The 20,884-nt window shown below is 39.9% G+C and overlaps 1 protein-coding gene across 6 annotated transcripts in view; it reads left to right on the top strand.

The window, feature by feature from the left end:
* Positions 1–17,804, top strand: part of Mapk10 (mitogen-activated protein kinase 10) — a 256,057-nt gene extending 238,253 nt beyond the window's left edge. For 5 of the 6 annotated variants that reach the window (XM_040747536.1, XM_040747538.1, XM_040747540.1 and 2 more), the window contains 3 exons: positions 5,428–5,491; positions 7,451–7,528; positions 16,869–17,804. In XM_040747536.1, the coding sequence (XP_040603470.1) occupies positions 5,428–5,491; positions 7,451–7,528; positions 16,869–17,011 (285 nt within the window). In that variant the 3' untranslated portion in view covers positions 17,012–17,804. Of the gene's footprint in view, positions 1–5,427; positions 5,492–7,450; positions 7,529–16,863 lie in introns of all 6 variants that reach the window. The other variant, XM_040747542.1, reaches the window with a different exon arrangement.
* Positions 17,805–20,884: the final 3,080 nt, after the last annotated feature.

The raw sequence follows: 20,884 nt of genomic DNA, 5'->3' as shown, positions 1-20,884 counted from the left end.
ACTTTGTTCAGCTTAGGCTTCTTGTCTCTGTTTCTCATCTGCTTTAAGAGTTGGTGTAGAAGTATTGATGTCCAAGATATTTTGAAAGAAGGCATTTAGGAATCTAAGTGCTGACTGTTATGTGATAGTTCCCCAGATATAGTTACACATGTGAACTGACAGAACATTGGAATAGAAATTAGAGTCTCAGGCTAAAACTTGTCTTTAATTAAAATATTTTATAAGTGTTAAATTATCCAATTTAATATTTCTGAAACTCTAAAGATTGATTCTCTCTGCCTTTTCCTGTGGGAAACTTTAAAATTTATCTACCTTTGTTCTAATTACATCTCTGATCATGAAAAACAAAATGACCTTTTCTCTTTGTATTTCTATCTTTTCATTTGCAAATTGACTCAAGGTGGCACCAGACACTCACCGAACTATCTTCCATAATGTACATGAAACTACTCAAACCAGTATTTATTTAGTAGATTGGGATTATTAGATTAGGAATTGACACATGAAACTCAATGAGAAGTTTTATTAAAATAGATGGCATACAATTAAGTGAGAAGAAAGAGAAAAGTTCACCTTGCAGTGATCAAATAGAGAATGAGAAGATTGTGGCTAAAGAGTTCCCTCCAGGAAGAAGTGATTCCTGCCAGAAAGCCCAACACAGAATGACAACTGTGTTCCTCCACCCTTGCTGTGTGTGGAGATTTGCACTCACCTATACTTTTTCTTCCAAGACCTAAGTCTTATATTCCTTTTAAAAGGTTTATTTAATTTATGCGTATGCATATCTGTGTCTCTGTGTATGTGTGGTATGTGTTTGTGGGTGTCCGTGGGGGCCAGTGCAGATGTTAGATCCTCTGGAGACAGAGTTATAGGCGACACCGAGCCTCCTGATGTGCTGCTGGAAACTGAACTTGAGCCCTTTGGAAGAGCAGTAATCACTCAGAACCTTTGATTTAGTCACTCCCCCAATTCTGAGTTCTACATTCCAAAAAGTTGAAAAATTGGAAGGAAATGCTGACATGCCATCTTGGAGAAGCAAATCTTGGAGTTGCAATAATTTAAATCTGGGTTACAGATAAATATTGAAATGAAAAAAATCATTAATCTATCCTTAATTTTTCATGTAATTATTTATCTCACAACATCCCAATTTATCTTCCAACTCATCATACTTAACACAGTGAGGTAGGAAAGTCTACTAGTAACTAAAAAGATGGTGAGCATGAAGAGGTCTTCTTTTGGAAAAGTGGGAAATGTGGTCACCACATTGGCTATTTGCCTATGCTCTTTCAAAATTTATTTTAGAATAAATTCTGTTGTGTCTGGATAACTCTTTACATTTGGATTTTAATGAAAATTATATCATTAATCATGTGACTTCAAGTTATATATTTGAAAATTCACTGTAGTTTCTTGACTCTGAGGATCGTTAAATTGTATATAAGCATCCTAGGCAATTATGGCTTCTCAAGAAAGAAAGGAGCTTAATCCTAAGTAGAAAGAGACTAATACCTTCATTTTCAACCTCTCAAAGATAATTGAGAGAGTATAAGTAAGACCTGTCTGTTTTCCTCCATCCCTTTTTCTTTTAGTCATATGTGGTATCAATATCGGTATTGAAGATATTTCATTATATTTTCCAATATTTTAGGCACTGTCTCAAATTTAATAAGATCTTTCTGTACATGGTAGCAGTTTTGAAGAATGGAGACCTTTTTAAGTGTGAGCTAATTGAGTTTGGCTGTCAAATTATTCCATTTTGAAATCTCATTTTTAAGTTCATGTTTAGTACAAGTCTTAGTTTCTTGTCTTGTTGATATGAGAAAATATCAATAAATGTTCTGACAGAAGCCACTTAAGCCTTTATTCTGGCTTGTAGTTCAAGGGTTCAGTCCATCATGGGGTGCAGTCAAGGGGCAAGGAGCCTATTAAGCTTGCTGTGTTATATTGACCCTCAGGAACAGGGAGTGATGGATACATGCCAATATTCAGCTTTTTTCTTCATTTGCCAAAGGCCAGGACCCTTTGCCCATAGGATGGTCCTACACACAATTAAGATGGGTCTTTCTCTTCAAGATAATTTCCTACAGGCATGCAAAGATGTTCATCACCCCAGCTGATTCTAGATCCTGTCAAGTTGACAGTTAACACTAACCATCACACAATCTAAGACTTTCATTAAATAAATGAATTTATTACGTTAATAAATCGATTCACTAATTCATGGTGAAAGTCTGATTCTCCACAGGTCCCCATTTATTTGGTGGGGGGGGATTGTCCTTTTTCCTTGTTTCTTTGTTATGTAGGATTTTACCTACCAAAGGAAAATCATTCCCACTTTAAGGTTGAGGAATAGAATAACTCACTAACACACACCCAACATCCCCTTTGCAAGTGGAGGCAGGGCTATTGCAGAACATCATGTGCTAATGACTGCTTCCTAAACACAAGAGTATATTTGTGTCCTTTATGACTCTTCTGCCTTCGATTATTGCCAAGAGCTCTTATATACTGTCATTTGGGTGGCATGTTTGTGTGAAAGCACCCTTCCACTGTAGGTGACATTTGCTTCCTCTCTTGAGGAACACCTCAAATCAAACCAAACCAAACCCCAAACTTATTCTTTTTTTAAACAAGGGACTCATATGTTGGAACCATAACCTTAAACACAGAGATGCTTAAAGCATTCCCGTTGGACCCCAGTCTGATAGCTGAGAGGCCAACATGCGACTGATCCAGACCCCCTGAACGTGGGTGTCAGTGAGGAGGTCTCAGCATCCTTTGGGGCCTCAGGCAATAAATCAGCATTTAGCCCTGTCATCCAGATGGACTTTGGGAGCCCATTCCACATGGAGGACACATGGGGTGGGCCTAGGTCCTGCCCAGATCATATGAGAGACTTTCGAGATCCTCCAACAAGGGCCTCACCCTCCTTGGAGAGTGGAGTGGGGGTTGGAGAAGGGGTTGGGGGAGGGTTAAAGGGGGCGGAAGAAGAGGGGAGGGAGAGGGAGCTAGGATTGACACATGAAGCAAACTTGTTTCTAATTTAAATTAATTAAAAATTAAATTAATTTAAAAAATTAAAAAGGAAAAACTCCATGGCATTTTTTCTCTACTTGTGATCATGGTTGTAGTGAAGTTAACATTGTAAGAATAACGAAAAGAGAAATAAATATAATTTTCCAGATTAAAAAAAAAGCATCCCTATTGGTTTATTGGAAGCAAAGATCCTAACTTAGCACTTTGCTTCTCTTTGTAGTTTGCGGTTAGAGTTTGTGTGGTTAGTGCTTTGGACACTGTCACATCTGCATGCTGAAGCTCCAAGAATATGACATTGATGAGCTTTGGCAGGAACTAGACTCTTAAGTCATGTTCAATTTTGAAACTTGAATGGAAAAATCTCCTCTGCGGGAAGCCAGTCACACAGTGTCCTGAGCTTGGTCTTTCGTGCCAGGACTGAGGAGCCAGGGAAGCACAGAGTCCTGGGGGCTCCAAAGGTTTGAGCATACTGTCTAGCAGACCTAATGCAGCCTTAAACCTTCCCAGGGAGAGGTCAGGGGGGAGGCACAACAGATAGTCTGCCGCATGTCAAAATACGTCTTCAAACCCATACCATGCTTTGCTTAGCTTACTTTAGAACAGTCTCATGAATATTCAAAATAGCTCCCATTTTACCCAATTTTTTTTCAGGAAATTTCAGTGATATTTTGTTTGTTATCTAATAAATAAAGCTTGCTTGAAGATCAAAGGGTACAGCTACCCACTAGTTAACTACAGAGGCCAGGCAGTGGTGACATACACCTTTAATCCCAACACTTGAGATCTCCTGCCTTTCATCCCAGTACTTGGGGGGCACATGCCTTTAATCCCAGTACTAGGAAGGTGGAGGCAGGAAAGTGATGTGGTGGGAAGAGATAAGAGCTCAGGCCATTCAGTCTGAGGATTCGGCAGAGGTCAGAAGTTTATCTAGTGTCTGGCTTCTTCTCTGATCTTTCAGCATTTACCCCAATATCTGACTCCTGGTTTTTATTATTATAAGCTAATTGGATTTTCGCTACAGGAAATCAATGTGATCTTTGTAAGTCCTTTATAGTTTGAAGGAGAAGGTCCTTCCCCAGTCAGGTCTCATTGCACTGCCAATTCTCTGGTCCCTTTACTTTGCACAGTCAGGGTTTTAGGCATTCTTCCTAGGGTTCTGGGGTGGAGCGAAGGCCTCCTTTGGCTTCCCTGACAGTGTGCTGACCACTGAGCAACACTGCTCTCCTGGCTATAGCTGAATGAAAAGGGCCACATGGCTCTGGTTGTGGCTTCTAGGCCAATTAATCTTGTGCAGAAGCAAGAGGGTGTCAGAAAATCTTAACGAAAGTCTTCCTTATAAGGACACCCCCTTCTCCCCCGTGTTCTAATAGGTGAGGGTTCCTCTGATTCTGTAGCTCTTTTAGTTTCTCCATTTTAGTTTCTCCAAAGACGATTGCTTTTTGAGTACCAGACAAGAATGGGTTCTAGGAATCCTCATCTCAATGGTGACAGAAATGCTGTAATTCCTGCTGTACTGCTAGGTGTTGGCTCACATATTTCCTCTTGCCCACCTTCCTCCACCTTATGCTGATGTCCTCTTCCAAAATGTGTTTGCCTTTCTATGTCACATCACTCAAGTTGGAGCTTTCTAGTTAATATGGCGGATTTCCCCAAGTCCACATATTCGGAACAACAACAGGTCAGACTGTCTATATGAAAACTGCCATCCTAGGAAGTGTGTGACTGGAAACTTTGTGTCCTGCTTGAATTCCATATAGGAAGAATGGTGATGTCATTAACTCAGGCTGAAGTCTCTTCAGAGAGTGCAACTCAGGGGCCACTCAGGGGTTCTAGGTGACCCCCCTTCTATAGTAAACTGGCAACTGCTTCTTTATGGAGGGGAGTGAGTAGAACCAATTTAAGACAGGGTGATATGTGATGTCTAAAGCCCACCTCTCAAGAGAAATAAAAGGTTAATTTAGTACAACTCCTTCTCTGCATTGGAAACTTAAGCTATGTTTTTCTGAGCAACATAGGAGAGTCTTTTGAATAGTTTGAAAATGAAACAAAGTCTGTCGATCTGGGGGAGTTTCGGTACAGGCTGTGTGAACGGAGAACATTGATTCTGGGTCTTTGTAACCAAATATGCAATCCAGCCCCTTGTCCCTCTGTGAGGGTTAGAGATGAAAGCACTTGGAAGTGATATTTTTAGGTATGAGTTCTGCTGTCTTATTAGTGAGCAATATGTAAGGAGGAAATTTAACTATTGAGCTAGTATAATTCCCCACAACTTATATAAGGGTATGGCCACCACCAAAATCAATGAGTGGAAAGGCATTTTCACAAACTATGAGCGTACAGTCATGTTTTGATTGATTGTCATAAAAAACGTGTGTTTTTGTCCCGCAGCCTCCTCCTCAGATATACGACAAACAGCTGGATGAAAGGGAGCACACCATTGAAGAATGGAAAGGTGACTGTGCTGTGTTCATGTGTACACTTTGCTTTCCTGGAGTCAGGATATAAAAACTATTCTGTTATGCCATATAGTTGATACAAAGGAGTTCCTCTTGTACAACACTTCATTAAAAACTGAAGTTTCTGTGGCTTGTTATTGGGCTGGAGTAGGGGTTCAATTAGTGTTTGCCCAGTCTGAGTTTAATCTCCAGTGCTGTAATATATGAAGGAAATACAAGTGAGAAAGTAATTATTTTGTAATTTCCTAAAGCTAATATTTTATGTTAATAGAAGCCCAAAAAGAATTTAGCTATAGACACCTTTCCAAAATAGCATGGATTGCCAAAGTGTCATGGAGGGTCAAGCTTCATTTTAATACTTAAAAATTAAGCTCCCATGTTTGTAAATAAAATTAAAATTAAGTTTGAAAGCTGGAGTGATGGATCAGTGGAGAGAATGCTAACCCTGAAAATCCTCATTTAATCCCTGGACCCACACAATGAAAGAGAGAACCGACTTCCACAAGCTATTCCTTGGCTGTGCCTCGCTTCCCCAAAATATACAAAACGTCATCTAAAAACCAGTTTGAAATGTACTTTAAGTACAAAAAATTAAATATAGCTACCACATAAATTGATTTACAAAATTCACAAGATTTGCACGTTTAAGTAGAATATATGTAAACCTAGAAGCTTATTTTTCAAAATAAAAACAAATCAGAGAGCACATCCCTCCAGTTTTTTCAGCAAAACGTCTCCAAATGCAAGCTGTAGCTTCAAATTTATACTGAGGAAGAAATGAAAGAGAAATAGGAGTTAAACCTACAAAGAAATGTTAAACTAATACAATCAATTACAGAGAAGAATGGATTTGAGGAATCCAACTACAGATAGTGTCATATGGTCAAATTAAAATGAGCAGGAACAAAATGGAAGGAAAATTTGATCAAGTTTTAAAGAATTCATCGCCCAAATTGGGAAAAGGAAAATTCCAGATGGAGTATTTAAGGAGAAACAAACATTAGAAATAAGCGCAGGGTGTTATAAAGAGATGCCACTGGTCAAAGGACTGTGTGGCATTGGTGACCATGGAAAAACAAGCCTGTGAAAGTGACATCAGGAGAAATCTGATGGTAGATGGTGGGTGCAGAAGGGTTGCTTTAGTCTAAGTGAAACACAAAGGCGTTATTCGGGCTTGTGAGGTAGCAAGTGAGAACAGGTGCTAAGCTGGAGGAAGAAGTATCCCTGGATGATGGTGATGTACAAACCATTGCAAGAAAGGATGAGTAGGACTGAATGACTTAACTAAATCTGGCAACATAAAAAAACTAGACCATCTCCAGGGTGATCTACAGCAACAAGAAAAGAAATTGGCTGCCAGTCTGAGAATGAACAAAATGATTTTTTTTAATTCTTAGGTTTCTGTTGTGCTTGGGTTTACAAGTCCAAGATAGAAGTCTGGAAGAAAAATGGTATTAGAGACAGAAGTTGTAAGGATTGATTATAATGTAAAGCTCATAGAATTTGCATGCAAGCAGTGACTCTGAAAGGGAAAAAGAACATCCAAAAGTGAAGACATTGACTGTGAATACAGTCCAGGGAGTGTAATTTCCTACCATACATGAGGCCCTGGGTATTAACTCCAATACTGCAAAAGTCAACCAAGGAACACATGAACAAGCAAGCGAGGTTATTTAAGTCCGTGTCCTCAGAAATCCATCACGATCATTCAGAAAACAGTAATTTATTCATTTCTAGACATTCACTTACTTAATTGCTGTACCAAGGACCTGCTTTAGCTAAGCTTCATGCTCAGTGCAGGGGAATATAGAAATGGAAGATTGAAAATCCTCCATGATTTAATAATCTGTTCAGCACCACAGAAAAGTTTTTTGTTGTTAGCTTGTACCTCTGTTTGTATATTAAGGAAGTCTTTGCTTTTCTGTTATAATAACATGGGCAATTGTTTCTTACAGAACTTATCTACAAGGAAGTGATGAACTCAGAAGAAAAGACTAAAAATGGCGTAGTAAAAGGACAGCCCTCTCCTTCAGGTACTCACTCTCTGTGAATAACCGAGGTGACATTATTTGTGTATTTTCCTGGTTTTTGAGGGATGTGGTCATGAACAAAATTGCTTACAGAGCCTGGGAACAGATGTACTATGATCATTTCCCTATGTTGCATCTATCTTTTTCTTTTGAAACCTTTCTGGTAATTATGATCCTAATATGCAAGCACAGTGTTGTGTTTCTAAATAATGCTTTTATTTTTGAGATTATAATAAGTACAATACTTCTCCCTTCCCATTCCAAGCCTCCTATATATCCCTTCCTGCTCTCTTTCAAATTCATCACCTCTTACTTCATTAATTGTTATAGCATGTTTGTGTGTGTGTGAGTGTGTGTGTGTGTGTGTGTGTGTGTGTGTGTGTGTGTGTGTGTGTGTGTGTGTGTGTATGTATGTGGTACATTCCCAAACATAAACAGTCCAGCCTGGAAGACTGTTCTTCCCACTCATTATTTCTTAGGTGCCTATGGTTCTTTGTTTAGGGTTGACATTAGTATTTAGGCATTTGTACTGCCCCGTCCTTGGGATTCTGACAGGATACTCTCAGCTGCAGTCACTAAGAGCACCACTGAGAACATTCACTATGTTCCCCTTTAAAAGGCCCTGCTCATCTCCCACTCTTCTTTCTTTTTCTCTCTCTCTCTCTGTCTGTTCCATCTCTCTCTTTTCTTTCTTTCCCACTTTCCTCTCTCCTACTGCTCCTGTCTTCAGATGCTGGTCTCCTCCCTACCCTTTCCCCTTTTATGATCCCTTTCTTTAATAAAAACTCTCTGCTTGAACTTTGTCACACGGCATCTTTCTCTCCCTGGCACTGCTTTTCTTAAATTGCAACAGTTGAAGCCTCCTGGACTTTCCCCTGTCTACTATGGCATGTCTATTGATGTTCTCCTTCTTCAGTAACTCATGCTGGTGAGACCTTATGGCTGTCACTTCTGACATTGCCAGAACACAGTTTCAAGCAAACCTCCTGATCCTCTGGCTCTTACAGCCTGAAACTCCCTCTTCTGCAGTGGTCTCCGAGCCTTAGATGTGGGAATCGTTTTGTAGATGTGTATGTTGGGACTGTGATCTAAAACTTTGCATTTTGGCTGTGGTTTTCTGTAATGGTCTCTGTCTCTTTGAAAGAGAAGTTTCCTTGATGAGGGTTGAGGACTGTAAGGAGGGATAAAGAGAAATATTTAGAGTGTAATTAGGGATTATGGTGGCTTAGTAAAAAGGAAGTTGTAAGTTCCCCCCCAAGATCCACGACTTCACTAGATCTGGGGAGTTGGCTAGGTTTTCAGTACCGAGTATGATTTCTTTCTTATTGGGTGTGGCTTATGTCAAATCATAGAGCTGTTGTTTACCACCAAGTGTGCATACTAGTACTTCAATCTCAGTGTTACCATGCCATGAAGATTGTTGTCATGGTTCACCAACATCATAGCTGAGTAGGACTATTGGTGGCTTCCCTCCTTTGGAAGCTCACATGGCACCATGAAAGCTAGTCCTCAGATGGGACATTCAAGCCAGTTCTAGCTTAGGGTTCTCTGGGTATATGTGTGAACTACATGGTGTATTCAGCAATAGGAATCTGCCATCCATCTCTGGGGACAGCCAAGGGTAATAGTATAGCCTGGAATGTTACAGGAGTCTTTTGGATAACCCTGACCATCAAATCAAAATAAAAAATAAAATACTTCTCATACCTGGTATTGTATTTTTTCCTGCTTATCTTGGGCTCATGGAGGGAGCACTGTCAGCTCAGATAAATTTTCACTTGAATTATATATGTATATTTATAGACAGACTTAAATGTATTAAGGATTTTTTGGTAGACTGTTAATATTATGATTCTTTATGATGTTTTCAAGACATCCTCATTGTTATTTTATTCCTTCCTTCCTCCATGTTTATTTCCTTTGCCTCTCCATAATTAGAACCCTGCCTGTCCACATTTCCCTATTTCCCCATCAGATCACTTGTACACCATTAGTTCCCTCTCTACTGCTCCCAACTCCTCCCCTGCAACAGTTTCTTCATGCTTTACTTGTTTCTTCAATTGTACCAGCTACTCCCATCTGAATATTTGGAGCTAAGAGCCTCTAATGAGAGAGCATGAGTCTGTTATCTTTCTCAAGATGATCTCTTCTAGCTCCATAATTTACCTGCAAAGTTGAATATCATTCCATAGTATATATGTACCACATTTTTATTACCCATTCTTCAGTAGAAGGACATTTTGGTTGTTCCTTTTTCCCAGCTGTTGTAGCATAATGTTGTTATAAAACTAAATTTAATATGCCAATGAAATAATATGACATGGTCTGGTCAAGGGTAAGTGATACTCAACAAAATGTAAATTCTCCTTGTTCTCTGGACCACCAGGTTACATAGAGGTCAACAATGCATTCCTCCAGCCAGAATCTCTTTTCACACTCATTTTCCATGTCAAACTCTCCAAGTTTGGCAGGGCAGTAGTGTAATTATCTTCTAAAAAGACTTTGAATAAAGCCAATGTGCAAAACCTCAAGTTTGTTACCTGCAGAGTCTAATACACCTTTGAACATGTATGGGTTTTCCTGACAATACATCCAAGGACTACCTGAACTAACTCCTTATATGTGTTAATGCCATACACTTTTTTCTTGAGACTTATGTCCTAGCTATAGAGAGTTTCATAAGATATGATTATTTATTTTCAGCTGTAACTGCATTCAACCTCATGGAGGCTGGAAATGCTGATTTTAGAGAGAACAAAACTGAATGTCTTATTTCTAAATTATACATTTCCCACACCTGGCAAATTGTCCTTGTGAAAAGGAAGTAGGATGCATTAATTAATCATATTAATACTCCTCTTTGAGTAACTAGTTTGCATCCACAGCCACTGTGGCATCCTCTCATTGTGACTGAAAACACCTTACAGCTGAGGGAGGAAGGGCGTGTTTCACCTGACAGTTTCATTGAAGTGTCACAGAGGAAGAGTTGTTCACATCATGGCTGGGGAGGAAGCAGAGAAAGTGAGTGCTGTTGCCCTCATTATTTTTCATTTTATATTTTACTATGGGATGGCACCACCCACACTCATCTGGGTCTTTACCACTCAGCTCCTCCCCTGGAAATGTCCTCACATACATGCCGGAGGTATGTCTGTCATGTCCTAGTTTATTCTAAACCCAGTCAAGTTGACAATGAAGGTAACCATTGCAAGTCTGTATCTTCTTTAGACACATGCTCTGACTGCTGCTTGGAAGGTCCTCACAGACAGAATTTCACAGTCTTAAGGTATTCCCTGCTGAGCTAGAGAGGACCATGTACAGTTATAATCACCATAATATGTTTCCCCAAGGTCATTGGGAGGGTAAAGCGGCGATAGGTAACAAAGGACAACCTCGCATCTCAGGATGTGTGGACACTGGTTTGCAGAAGTCATTTTAGTCATCTTCACTTCAGGCTATTTCCTTTCCATACCACCTTGTCCCAAAAAAGTTTCCATGGTTCTCTCCAAATAAGATCTTTCTGCATTTCCTACTAGCTCTTGTGTTGCAAACATACAACACTTTTCTTATTATCCACTATTTATTACAAGCTCATTGAGTCAAATGCACATATAATCTTTGTGTATCATACAGGGCCTAAATGCTCTCTTTCTCAGTAAATATTTATTTACTCTCTCTCTTGCCCCACCTCTCTCTCACACACACACACACACACACACACACACACACACTTCAAAGATAGAACTCTAGGCAGGATTTCAGGGTTAACACAGTATGCAATTAAGCATGTTCTTACCCCACAGTTATACCTATTTATCTGCCCTGTTAATATCCATGAACATGGATGAGCCAAGTTACTAATATAGGCTCTTGCGAGGGCATTTTTTTTCCATTTTTCAGATAAGGCTGTCTGGCTTTAAATGTAACAGTTTGGTTCACTCATTTTGGAAAATGTACATCCATAAACCTTTTTGTGGGCCTACTTAGTATAGTGTGGGAATAGTTATTTTTAAAGAACACCAGTTAGGTTAACCTGGTGCGAGAGTTAAGACCCTTTTTAACCATTCCATCTACTTGTACCAATCAAAAATTACCTAATTTTACATATTCTCTAAACTATAGTTAGCAAGCATACCTAATCTATAGCTCAAATAACAGCAGGCTATACATTTTATTGGATGATTTACAGAAAAAATATTTGGTAAATTATATGTATTCTATCTTACATGGCACATTTATGTATGGTGTATTTGTGTCACATACATACTGGATGGCAGCAGAAGCTGGCTCTGCCAGCTTATGTGAATAACTGTGTACATCTCTTCTCTAGTGAGAATTTATTGATCTCAGATTGTCCACTTGAAACTAACAAGGGAAGATTTACAACATGGAAGCTGGCAGAACCCATAAATCACAGTGATTTCCCCCTGGAGAGAAAACTGTTTACTTTTTAACTGCATGCCACTGCATGTGTGTACTTTATGTGTGCATGTGTGTACCTTCACATATGGGCATGTGTGTGTGTGTGTGTGTGTGTGTGTGTGTGTGTGTATGAAGTAAACTAAGAAAGAGCGATGACTAAAATGCTTTGTAAACATCACCCGTGACAGTTTCATGGTAATTATCTTTCATCAGGAATGTTTGCATAACATTTTGTTTTGTAAGAAGCCAGGATGAAATACTTTTATCATATAGGTTCTCTCACTATTTGTTAATCAAAACACTAGGAATGTTTTTTTGTTTGTTTGTTTGTTTGTTTTTTACGAGACAGGGTTTCTCTGTATTGTTTTTGAGGCTGTCGGTCCAGCCCAGCCTCGAACTCACAGAGATCTGCCTGCCTCTGCCTCCCGATTGCTGGGATTAAAGGCGTGCGCCACCACCACCCGGCGAAACACTAGGAATCTTATGTAAGGAATAAGTAAATGTACTTCTTGAGGAACAAAGTGGTTCCAATATCAAAACCTATCATATAGTAATGATTTAAAAATGTAGATAAGAAGTTAAGTGTACACCCAGAGAATGATTTATAGGTCTAAAATTTATTGGCAGAATCATTATGTATCAATAAAAATTCATCTAAATTTCAGATGTATCCCTAAATAATTATACTCCCTTTTGCTCTCTGATCTTACCTGCAGAGTTACCTGTTTTCAGTAGCAGCACCACTTGCTTCCTGAACTGATTTGTAAATGTCTACTGAGGGTAAGCAGGAGCAGGCATCTGCAGATATTACAGAAGGTTAGCACTGTAACATATGCAGATGGTTCTATGCACGGCACCCTGTTCCTCCTGAGAAGTCAGCTGCCCTAGGCAAGTAGAGAGAAGGATGCTTTGTCAGAACAGGCGGAGAAGATGAAGCTTCCCAGGTGATCTGGGTGTTCATTCTTTGCTTCTCAAGTGCTCAGTCTTCTCTATCCTGGAAGCACAGCCTCCCCTCCCCCGCCAGCCAGTGGTCCAGACTACTGAGATTGATTGATTGATTGATTAAGGAAAAAACAAAGTAAAACAAAACCTCAAGCTCAAATAACCTGAGGCTCTAGATCTTGCAGCTACTGGAGAATCTGTCCCTCAATAATCATTTCCCCTCTAGTTTTCTCGTTTTTTCTCCTCACTTTTTATATTTATGTTTTCTTTTGTGATTGAGAAGGCTTTATCAAGAAAATATTTTCTATTTTAAAAAAAGTTACCAAAGAATAGTTTGGATTAGATAACTTCTGGCCAAAAAAAAAATCCACAAATTATTTCATTCCATTAAATCTAGTTTTTATTTTCAAATTAAAGTTGCAAGTAGCTAATAAGCCTCATTTGTGACACCATTAACATTTTTAATTCATTTAAACACCATTTTATTGAAAAATTACTAATACTATATTGATGACAATTTAAAACTTGTATCTCTCTACTGAGTCCTCCTGAGTAGTGTAGAAGAAGGGGTTGTTTATCATGTGCTGGGATGTACCAGACAGATGGGCATTGTAAACAGATTTGATATAGTTCAATTCTGTTTAATAGAGTTTCATAAACTTCTGGGTAATAAATTAGCTTAAGCCAAAGTCCTTGTTCTTATTCCTTTTGTTTGGGTTTGGTTTTATACTTTACAAGGTCCATTTATTGCCTACTTGTGAACAGACTAAAAAGGGTCATCTCAAAGCCAGAGTGTCTGTTGTCAAGACAGACAAATTACACATCTGAGAAGAACTCCTTCCCCAATGGTAAAGTACTTTTATGGCTCAATAAGAAGAAAATGATGTAAATTTTAACTGACCAAAGCATTCAAACAGATTTTTCTCCAAAGAAGGTATACAAATGACCACCAAGCACATGAAAAGATACTTAAAATGGTTAGCCACTGGGCAATGCAAATTATCCACAGTGGCAATCGAGCTACACATACTTGTTTCTATAATTGAGAAAGCTGATGAATGTTTGTGAAGGTGTGAGGGAGCTGCAATTCTTTAAAACTTCCTGTAGGAATGTAAACTGGTGTGCTCACTTTCAGAAACAGATCAGAGCTTCTTCAAATGGAATCAACTAAATAGAACTTTCAGGGAGTAGCTCAGTACCTAGGGGATGTGAAAACACAGCCATACCAAGTGTCTGTGTGGATGTTCATAGCAGCTTTGTGACAGCATTATTCATAACTTGGTATTTAGCAAATGCTCATCAACCAAGAAGTAAGCAAAAAGTGATGTGTAGTGTGATGGCTGTAATTCAGCTATAAAGGAACAAATGCTGACATGCTGTTTAAGTTTCCCCTCTGAAGATGTATTGTGCTTTAAGCAATCTGAGGCAGAAGCAGTAGCATCCATGTATATGAAGTGTCCAGAATGCACAAAACCATGGAGGCAAAAGCTGCTAGGGGCCTGCAGAGACAGTGCAGTCCGTGAAGAACTCAATTCAATATCCTAACCCCCTTGGGGAAAGCTCGACATGGGGACACATGCTTGTGAACCCAGGACGGGAGAGGTAGGAAAAGGAGAATTTCTAGGGCTGGCTGGACCACCGGTCAGGCCTACTTAGTGAGTGCCAGGCCAATGAGAGACCCTGCCTCAAAAAGCAAAATGTGGACAGCGCATGAGGCATGAAACCCGAAGTCGTTCTGTGGCCTTCATGTGTACATGCAGCATATATGCACACACATTCACACATATTTTCACACACAGGTGTGCACGTGTGTGTACATACATTTATGGATGGTTGAGGAATTGACTACAAGACTTCCTCTGGGGTGATGAAAGTGCTACAGAGTTAAATATGGTCATCTGGTGCAACTCAGAATTCACTTAGGAATGCTGAACTGAACAAACAAAGTGAATAACTTATCTGATACACGAGTTACAGCTTAATAAAATGATTGTGGGGAGATCAAACGTTTTTCAACTCTATAGTAAAAAAAATCTAAATATAAACTGTAGTCTCTTGCTTTGAAAACCATGCATAACTGAAAATTGCATCATCCTGGACATAAATGGACAGCACTGAAAAGCTGTCTCATCCTGTTAGGTCTGTAATTGATCCCACACTGACCAGAGTATTGATGCTGTTTTTATCCCTGCCATGAAGATGGCTCAGAGAACACCACAATAACACTGGGTTATTGGAGATCAGCACTTCCGTGGGAGCACGAATTCCAGTGCAGGGTGTAGAGAAAACTCCACTGTGGGGTCCATGGCAGTGTGAGGGACTGGCCTACCTCTATACGTTTTTCCATGAGGATTGTAATTAAGTAATATTGAAACAAACTGAAGCCAGGTAAATTTACTTTATACACTACTTTGATGAAAGTGGTAATTGTTTACAGGAAACTGCCAACATTGTTAATTAGGAGTACTAGCTTTTTAAAAAGAATTTAAAAGGCATGAAAAGTGCCACAGAGTTTCTGTATATGAAACTATCAAGGTATGAAGAAATAGATACAGGGAACTTTACTAGTGAAGAACACTAGGAATACAAGAGAAGTTTAGTCATTCCTGTCACTAACTTGGGCACTGGTGCACATTAGGTTTTCTTTTTCTGGTTTTTTTAATGTATTTCTCATAGTTCATGTAAGCATTTTACAGTCAAATAAAACTGTAAATGTATGCAAATGTATGAAACTGTCTTGGTGCAAATGTATGAGATCCCCCCTAGTAACTTTACATTTTTATCACAATTTTCTCGTACAATATCTGCTGTTGGAGCTCATACTTTGAATTCTTCCCCCTCTTCAGTCTTTTGTTTTGTTGTCTTTCTTAATATTGAGTCTGTGTGATAATTCATCTGTTCTTCATTTCAGTCATGACTTTTCACCAAGTAGATCTTTCACACTGTTGTTTCTCAAATAAGACAAGTTTAGTTGGAAGTCTCCATTCTTCCTGTTTCTTAAGCTGCGGGTACTTTAGATAGCAGCCTCTTCTATAAAGCTTACACTCTGTTAATGCATCACTTAGGCATAATGAATACAGAGACAGGGAAAGGGAGAAACGGGCTGTTTCCAGGTTGCTGTGGCTTAATTTTGCTTTCTGGTGCTTTTGGCTCATCTTTTCTTTGTTGTTCTTGAATCTAGCCCATCACAGCATACCTTTGCTGAAAGTGCCTTCTCAGAGTTTCAGAGTCTTGTAGTAGGATAAAAGACAGCTTCAGATTAATAACCCAAATGTTTGCAGATCCTAAGCAAGCAAGTCTGTGGAAGGGACTTGACCTTAAAGGGGTACACTGGCTTAGTTTCCCTTCATTAACTTTCCTCAGAAGGTTTGACTTTTCTGCATGGATTTGAGTTTCAGAATTATATTTAATGATTATGTAATACTACATGTTTCATACACTTTCATCTTCCTAGAGCTATAGTCATCAAAAATTCAGGTCACAGGGTTTTGCCTTCACCTGTTTCTAGGCGAAGACCAGCACTTCTGTTTGTTTTGCTCCTTCATTAAAGACATTGGGATCAGACTTCTACATTAAGGATTTTATTCATCTCTCTTCTCCATATATCAGTGATTTTCTGTCCCTGAAAGACAATACAGTCCTCCTGGTCCTAACTAAGAATGTAAATGACTTGACTTCATGCAAGCTCAGTTATGCTACAATAGTGTGGGACTTAGGTTTGGGGCAGTGCGACTGGTAATTTCTGATTTGGAGTGAAATTTGATGACCATTAACCCATGAATAAATGTGACATATGGGAATTCTGCATTGTTTCTTCTTGATTTTCACCATCAACGTCAGTTTGCTGTGTTAGTTCTGTGGAGGTTTGCGGAATAGAGAAGATGTGTATTCTTGTGGGCACCCATCCCTGCACTCTGATGGTGTCCACATGGGTCTGGTTCCAGATTTAGTCATGTTGATCTTCATTTTCTCAGCACAGGTGCAGCAGTGAACAGCAGTGAGAGTCTCCCTCCATCCTCGTCTGTCAATGACATCTCCTCCATGTCCACCGACCAGACCCTCGCATCCGACACTGACAGCAGCCTGGAAGCCTCAGCAGGACCGTTGGGTTGTTGCAGGTGACTAGCCGCCTGCCTGCGAAACCCAGTGTTCTTCAGGAGATGACGTGATAGAACACAGCACACATGCACACGCACATACACAGTTTGCACAACACATACACATACACGGAGACACTCTCACACACGCACAAATGCACACAATGCAATGTCAAGAAAACAGCAAGAGAGAGAGCCAACCTAAAATTCAGATAAATCTTTCTGCCTGCTTCTCCAAAGTCCTCTATCACAGCTAAGCTGAAATGTATACTTAACTTCTAGTTGCTCTTGCTTTGGTCTCCTTCCAACAGTGCTTACTACACAAAACAAATCAGACACAATTAGAGAAGCCTTTCCCTAAAGTGTAATTTAAATGGCTGCAAAACCAGCAACCCGTAACTCGTAACTCGTAACTGCCCTTCAAACGGCATGGCAAGGTGTGCAGTGGCCCCATCCAGCATGGGTGTGTCTCTATCTTGCATCTACCTGCTCCTTTTGGCCTAGTCAGATGGATGTAGATACAGATCCGCATGTGTCTGTATTCACACAGCACTACTTAGAGATGTTCCTGTCAGTGTCCTCAGGGCTCTACCAAGACACCACGCACTGGGGTACCACATGGTCATTTCATGTGATCTATTCTGACATAAATCCATCTGTAACATATTGCCAGTATATAAGCTGTTTAGTTTGTTAATTGATTAAGCTGTATGTCTTATAAGAAAATATGTAAAGGGGAAATATGGGGGAGTGAACTCTCAGACCCTTGAAGATGTAGCTTCTGAATCTGAACTGATTAAATGGCACCTGTATACCAATTTGTAGAAAGAACATATGTGATACTTACATGCAGTGTGGGGGGGAGGGAGGGAGCAATAGCTTTCAGGCACTAAATAGCTTGACCTTTAGTAGGACTATGTGAGTCAAAGTCAAGGGTCTACACTGTGCTTTATATTGCTGCTGTGTAGACTGTGGATAGAAGAAAATTGCTGCCTAGGTATTGGGAGACACCAACATCCATGTTTTAAAGACTGAACACCAGTTGTCTTTCTTAAATGATGTGTCAAATGGGAGAGCTACTGGAGAAAGGGAGGGTGGGGAGGCAGCAGCATTGGGCACACATCCAATGGTAAAAGCCCTTGCCTGAAACACACTGGAATTACCTCCAAGAGAAGCTAGCCCTGCAGAGATCAATTTGAGATTCTGGGGTATGTTTTCCATGTGTGGGCTGCTTCCCAGAGTCATCCCCTGCCAATGTTTTTATTTCTTCTCCAGGAATAGAACAGAACAAAAACAATTAAAATGAAATCCTCAAAGCACAGAACAGTCCTCAGGATAGCATCTATATGCATCTTTGTGGTTAAGGGTTGTCCCTTGGGGAGGATTTCCCAGCCTCCTTGAAATGACTGATGTTTCATATTTAGTGATTTATTTTCATAGATGTGTGTAATCTGAGAAGGGCTGATAATCTGAATTTTGTATTGCAGTAGATATATGAGAGCAATAATGCCATGCCAACGCAGCTCCTACTAGCTAGCATTAGCGATGACTTTGTCTTAAAGCCATGAAACAGTAGTGTGTTTAGCAAAATCATTTGAAGTTAGCTTACGTTCATGGAAGATTCTATCTGAGGACTCATGGAGGCACTGTGAACCATCTTGGTTATATACAAGGCAATGCTGGTGCGACTTCTGAGCAATAACAGGCACCAGGCCCTGCTTCCCTTCTTCCTTCCCTGGGTGAAACATCCATCACAGCTATTTGCACTCTGGCCATTTTGGTGCTTACCCCTGTGGTGATATTTCACCTGAAGAAGAAGTGAAACATGGGAGTAGATGAATATGATAGGATTGGTAAAAGGAAAACCCTCATGTGTATGGAATAAACAGCAAAGCCAGAGCTCTGCAAACTGCCTTAAACACACCACCAGGGAAGCCCTTCTCCTTTCAAGCAATAGGGTCAGTTAGCAATCTCAGCTGCCCAAACACACACACACACACACACACACACACACACACACACACACACACACACACACACACTGCAGTGCGGCTGTTCCTAGGATTGTTTCTCACAGTATGGTTCATTGCAAAATGTGGTACTGAAAAGGGAAAAGGGAGAGGAGACAGAGAGAGATAGAGAGAGAGAGCAGCGGGGATGGAGGGAGAGAGCTAGATATCTTGAGATCTCATTTGCCGTTCATCCCCTGGAATAAAGATATCCTGGTCTCTATCATTTTCCCGTTCTTTGTTGGTTAATAGTGCAGACATGCTGATCTTTACAAATGCCAACTCACTCTCACAATGTTTCTCTCTCCCTTCTGTCACCTTCCCCTTTTCCCCTTTTAAAAAAACTTACTGGTGTTCCTATTCTGCTCCTCTTTCTCTGTATTCTGCTTTAATGTCTGTGATCTCTGCATCCTCCCCTCTGTATCACAGCAGATTAATGCAAAGAACAAACAATAGCTTGAAAGAAACAAGTCTGGAAGAAGGTTCCATTAGGCACAAGACGACAATAACAGACAGGCAGGGTTCTCAGCAGCGTGACAGGAGAGCTGACCACTTTTCCAGGTAGAGGAAATTAGGCAAAACAGATCACTTCTTCACTCCTGTAAGATGATCTGGGTGCTACTTACCTATCTCCTGGTATATGACATTGCACTACTGTGGACCCTTGGTAGAGATTTCTCTGTGGACCTGAAAATGAAACAGATCCCTTGGTCTTTAAATATCACATACAAGTAGAGATGGGAACTTGGCTCTGGGCTTCACAAAGCATTAGTTTTAGCTAACCAAAGAAGGATTAACAACAAGGAAGAACGCCGTGTTGAAGTTTCTCCTTCCCAGCCAAGACCTCTGTCATCCCCTCTTTTGAGAGAAGTGATGCTCTGAGAAAGCTTCAAGTGTACCTTGTGCCCTCAACTGGGTCTTCTTAGTAAAAACAAACAGTGAAAAATCAAGTATTTATATTATGTGACCACCTTTACTCCCAAGGGTGTTCTTACTTTTGAGACAGTGTTTTAGGACAGTGAACTGTTCTGAGACCCAGACTATGTTTGTGGAAGAATTGAAGGAGCCCCATGTGTTCATTTTGCAACAGAAAGTTGGCATTCTTAGGACCAGAGCAGCTGTACTTCTATAGGCAACTGGTTACACTGTGATCCTGACCACGTTCCATGGAGTTCCACAGAAAGGACGGGTGTGTACCCCTGAACTGGAAGAACTAAATTGCTACCATGATGCCTACTTCTTTGCTACGTTAGGGTGTGTTTGGTTGGTCAGTGTACTCATTTTCTTCAATGGGATACATTGGCCTTAGAGCACAATTGTTTCTTGTTCAATAAAGATTGAGGAGTACTTCATCCTTCAGAATCTAATGTTAGAGCTTCATGGGTCTGTATTCCACAGATGGACCATGTCCTAGCAGTTGGAGGAAACTCATTCAAAGGCTTGGGGTGGTATGGTTTCGTTAAGTTCACTATCCCTATCAGAACAAGTTTTGTATAAAGATATTGATAATAACTGACTAGCAAATGAGAAACTTGGTCATGGAACACAGAACGAACAGATGACATGAAAATGCATAGATCCTTTTGTGACCTGTCAGGGAAAAAATTAAAAATCTAATTTTACAGCTCCTAAATGTTTATTGTAGAGTACGAGTTATACAAATCTATTGCTGTTTCATTTTCTTAGTAACTAAGAATCTAGACTGAAAGGCACTAACTAGCTTTGTTGAAAGAGACAAGCTCTATGGTTCAGAGAGAGGAGAGAAGACTTTTGGGGGAGTTTTGATCCCATATACTTTGGGTCTAAAGAGAAATCCTTCCCAAAACTACAGTACACCTGCTCCCATAGACACAAACACATCTCAATTACAAGACACCAACATTTTCTAC

Source organism: Mesocricetus auratus, unplaced genomic scaffold, assembly GCF_017639785.1.
Source record: "Mesocricetus auratus isolate SY011 unplaced genomic scaffold, BCM_Maur_2.0 Super-Scaffold_100006, whole genome shotgun sequence".
NCBI classification, from domain to species: domain Eukaryota; kingdom Metazoa; phylum Chordata; class Mammalia; order Rodentia; family Cricetidae; genus Mesocricetus; species Mesocricetus auratus.
The sequence above is the reverse complement of the archived record's forward strand: the minus strand, read 5'-3'. Positions and strand labels throughout refer to the sequence as shown.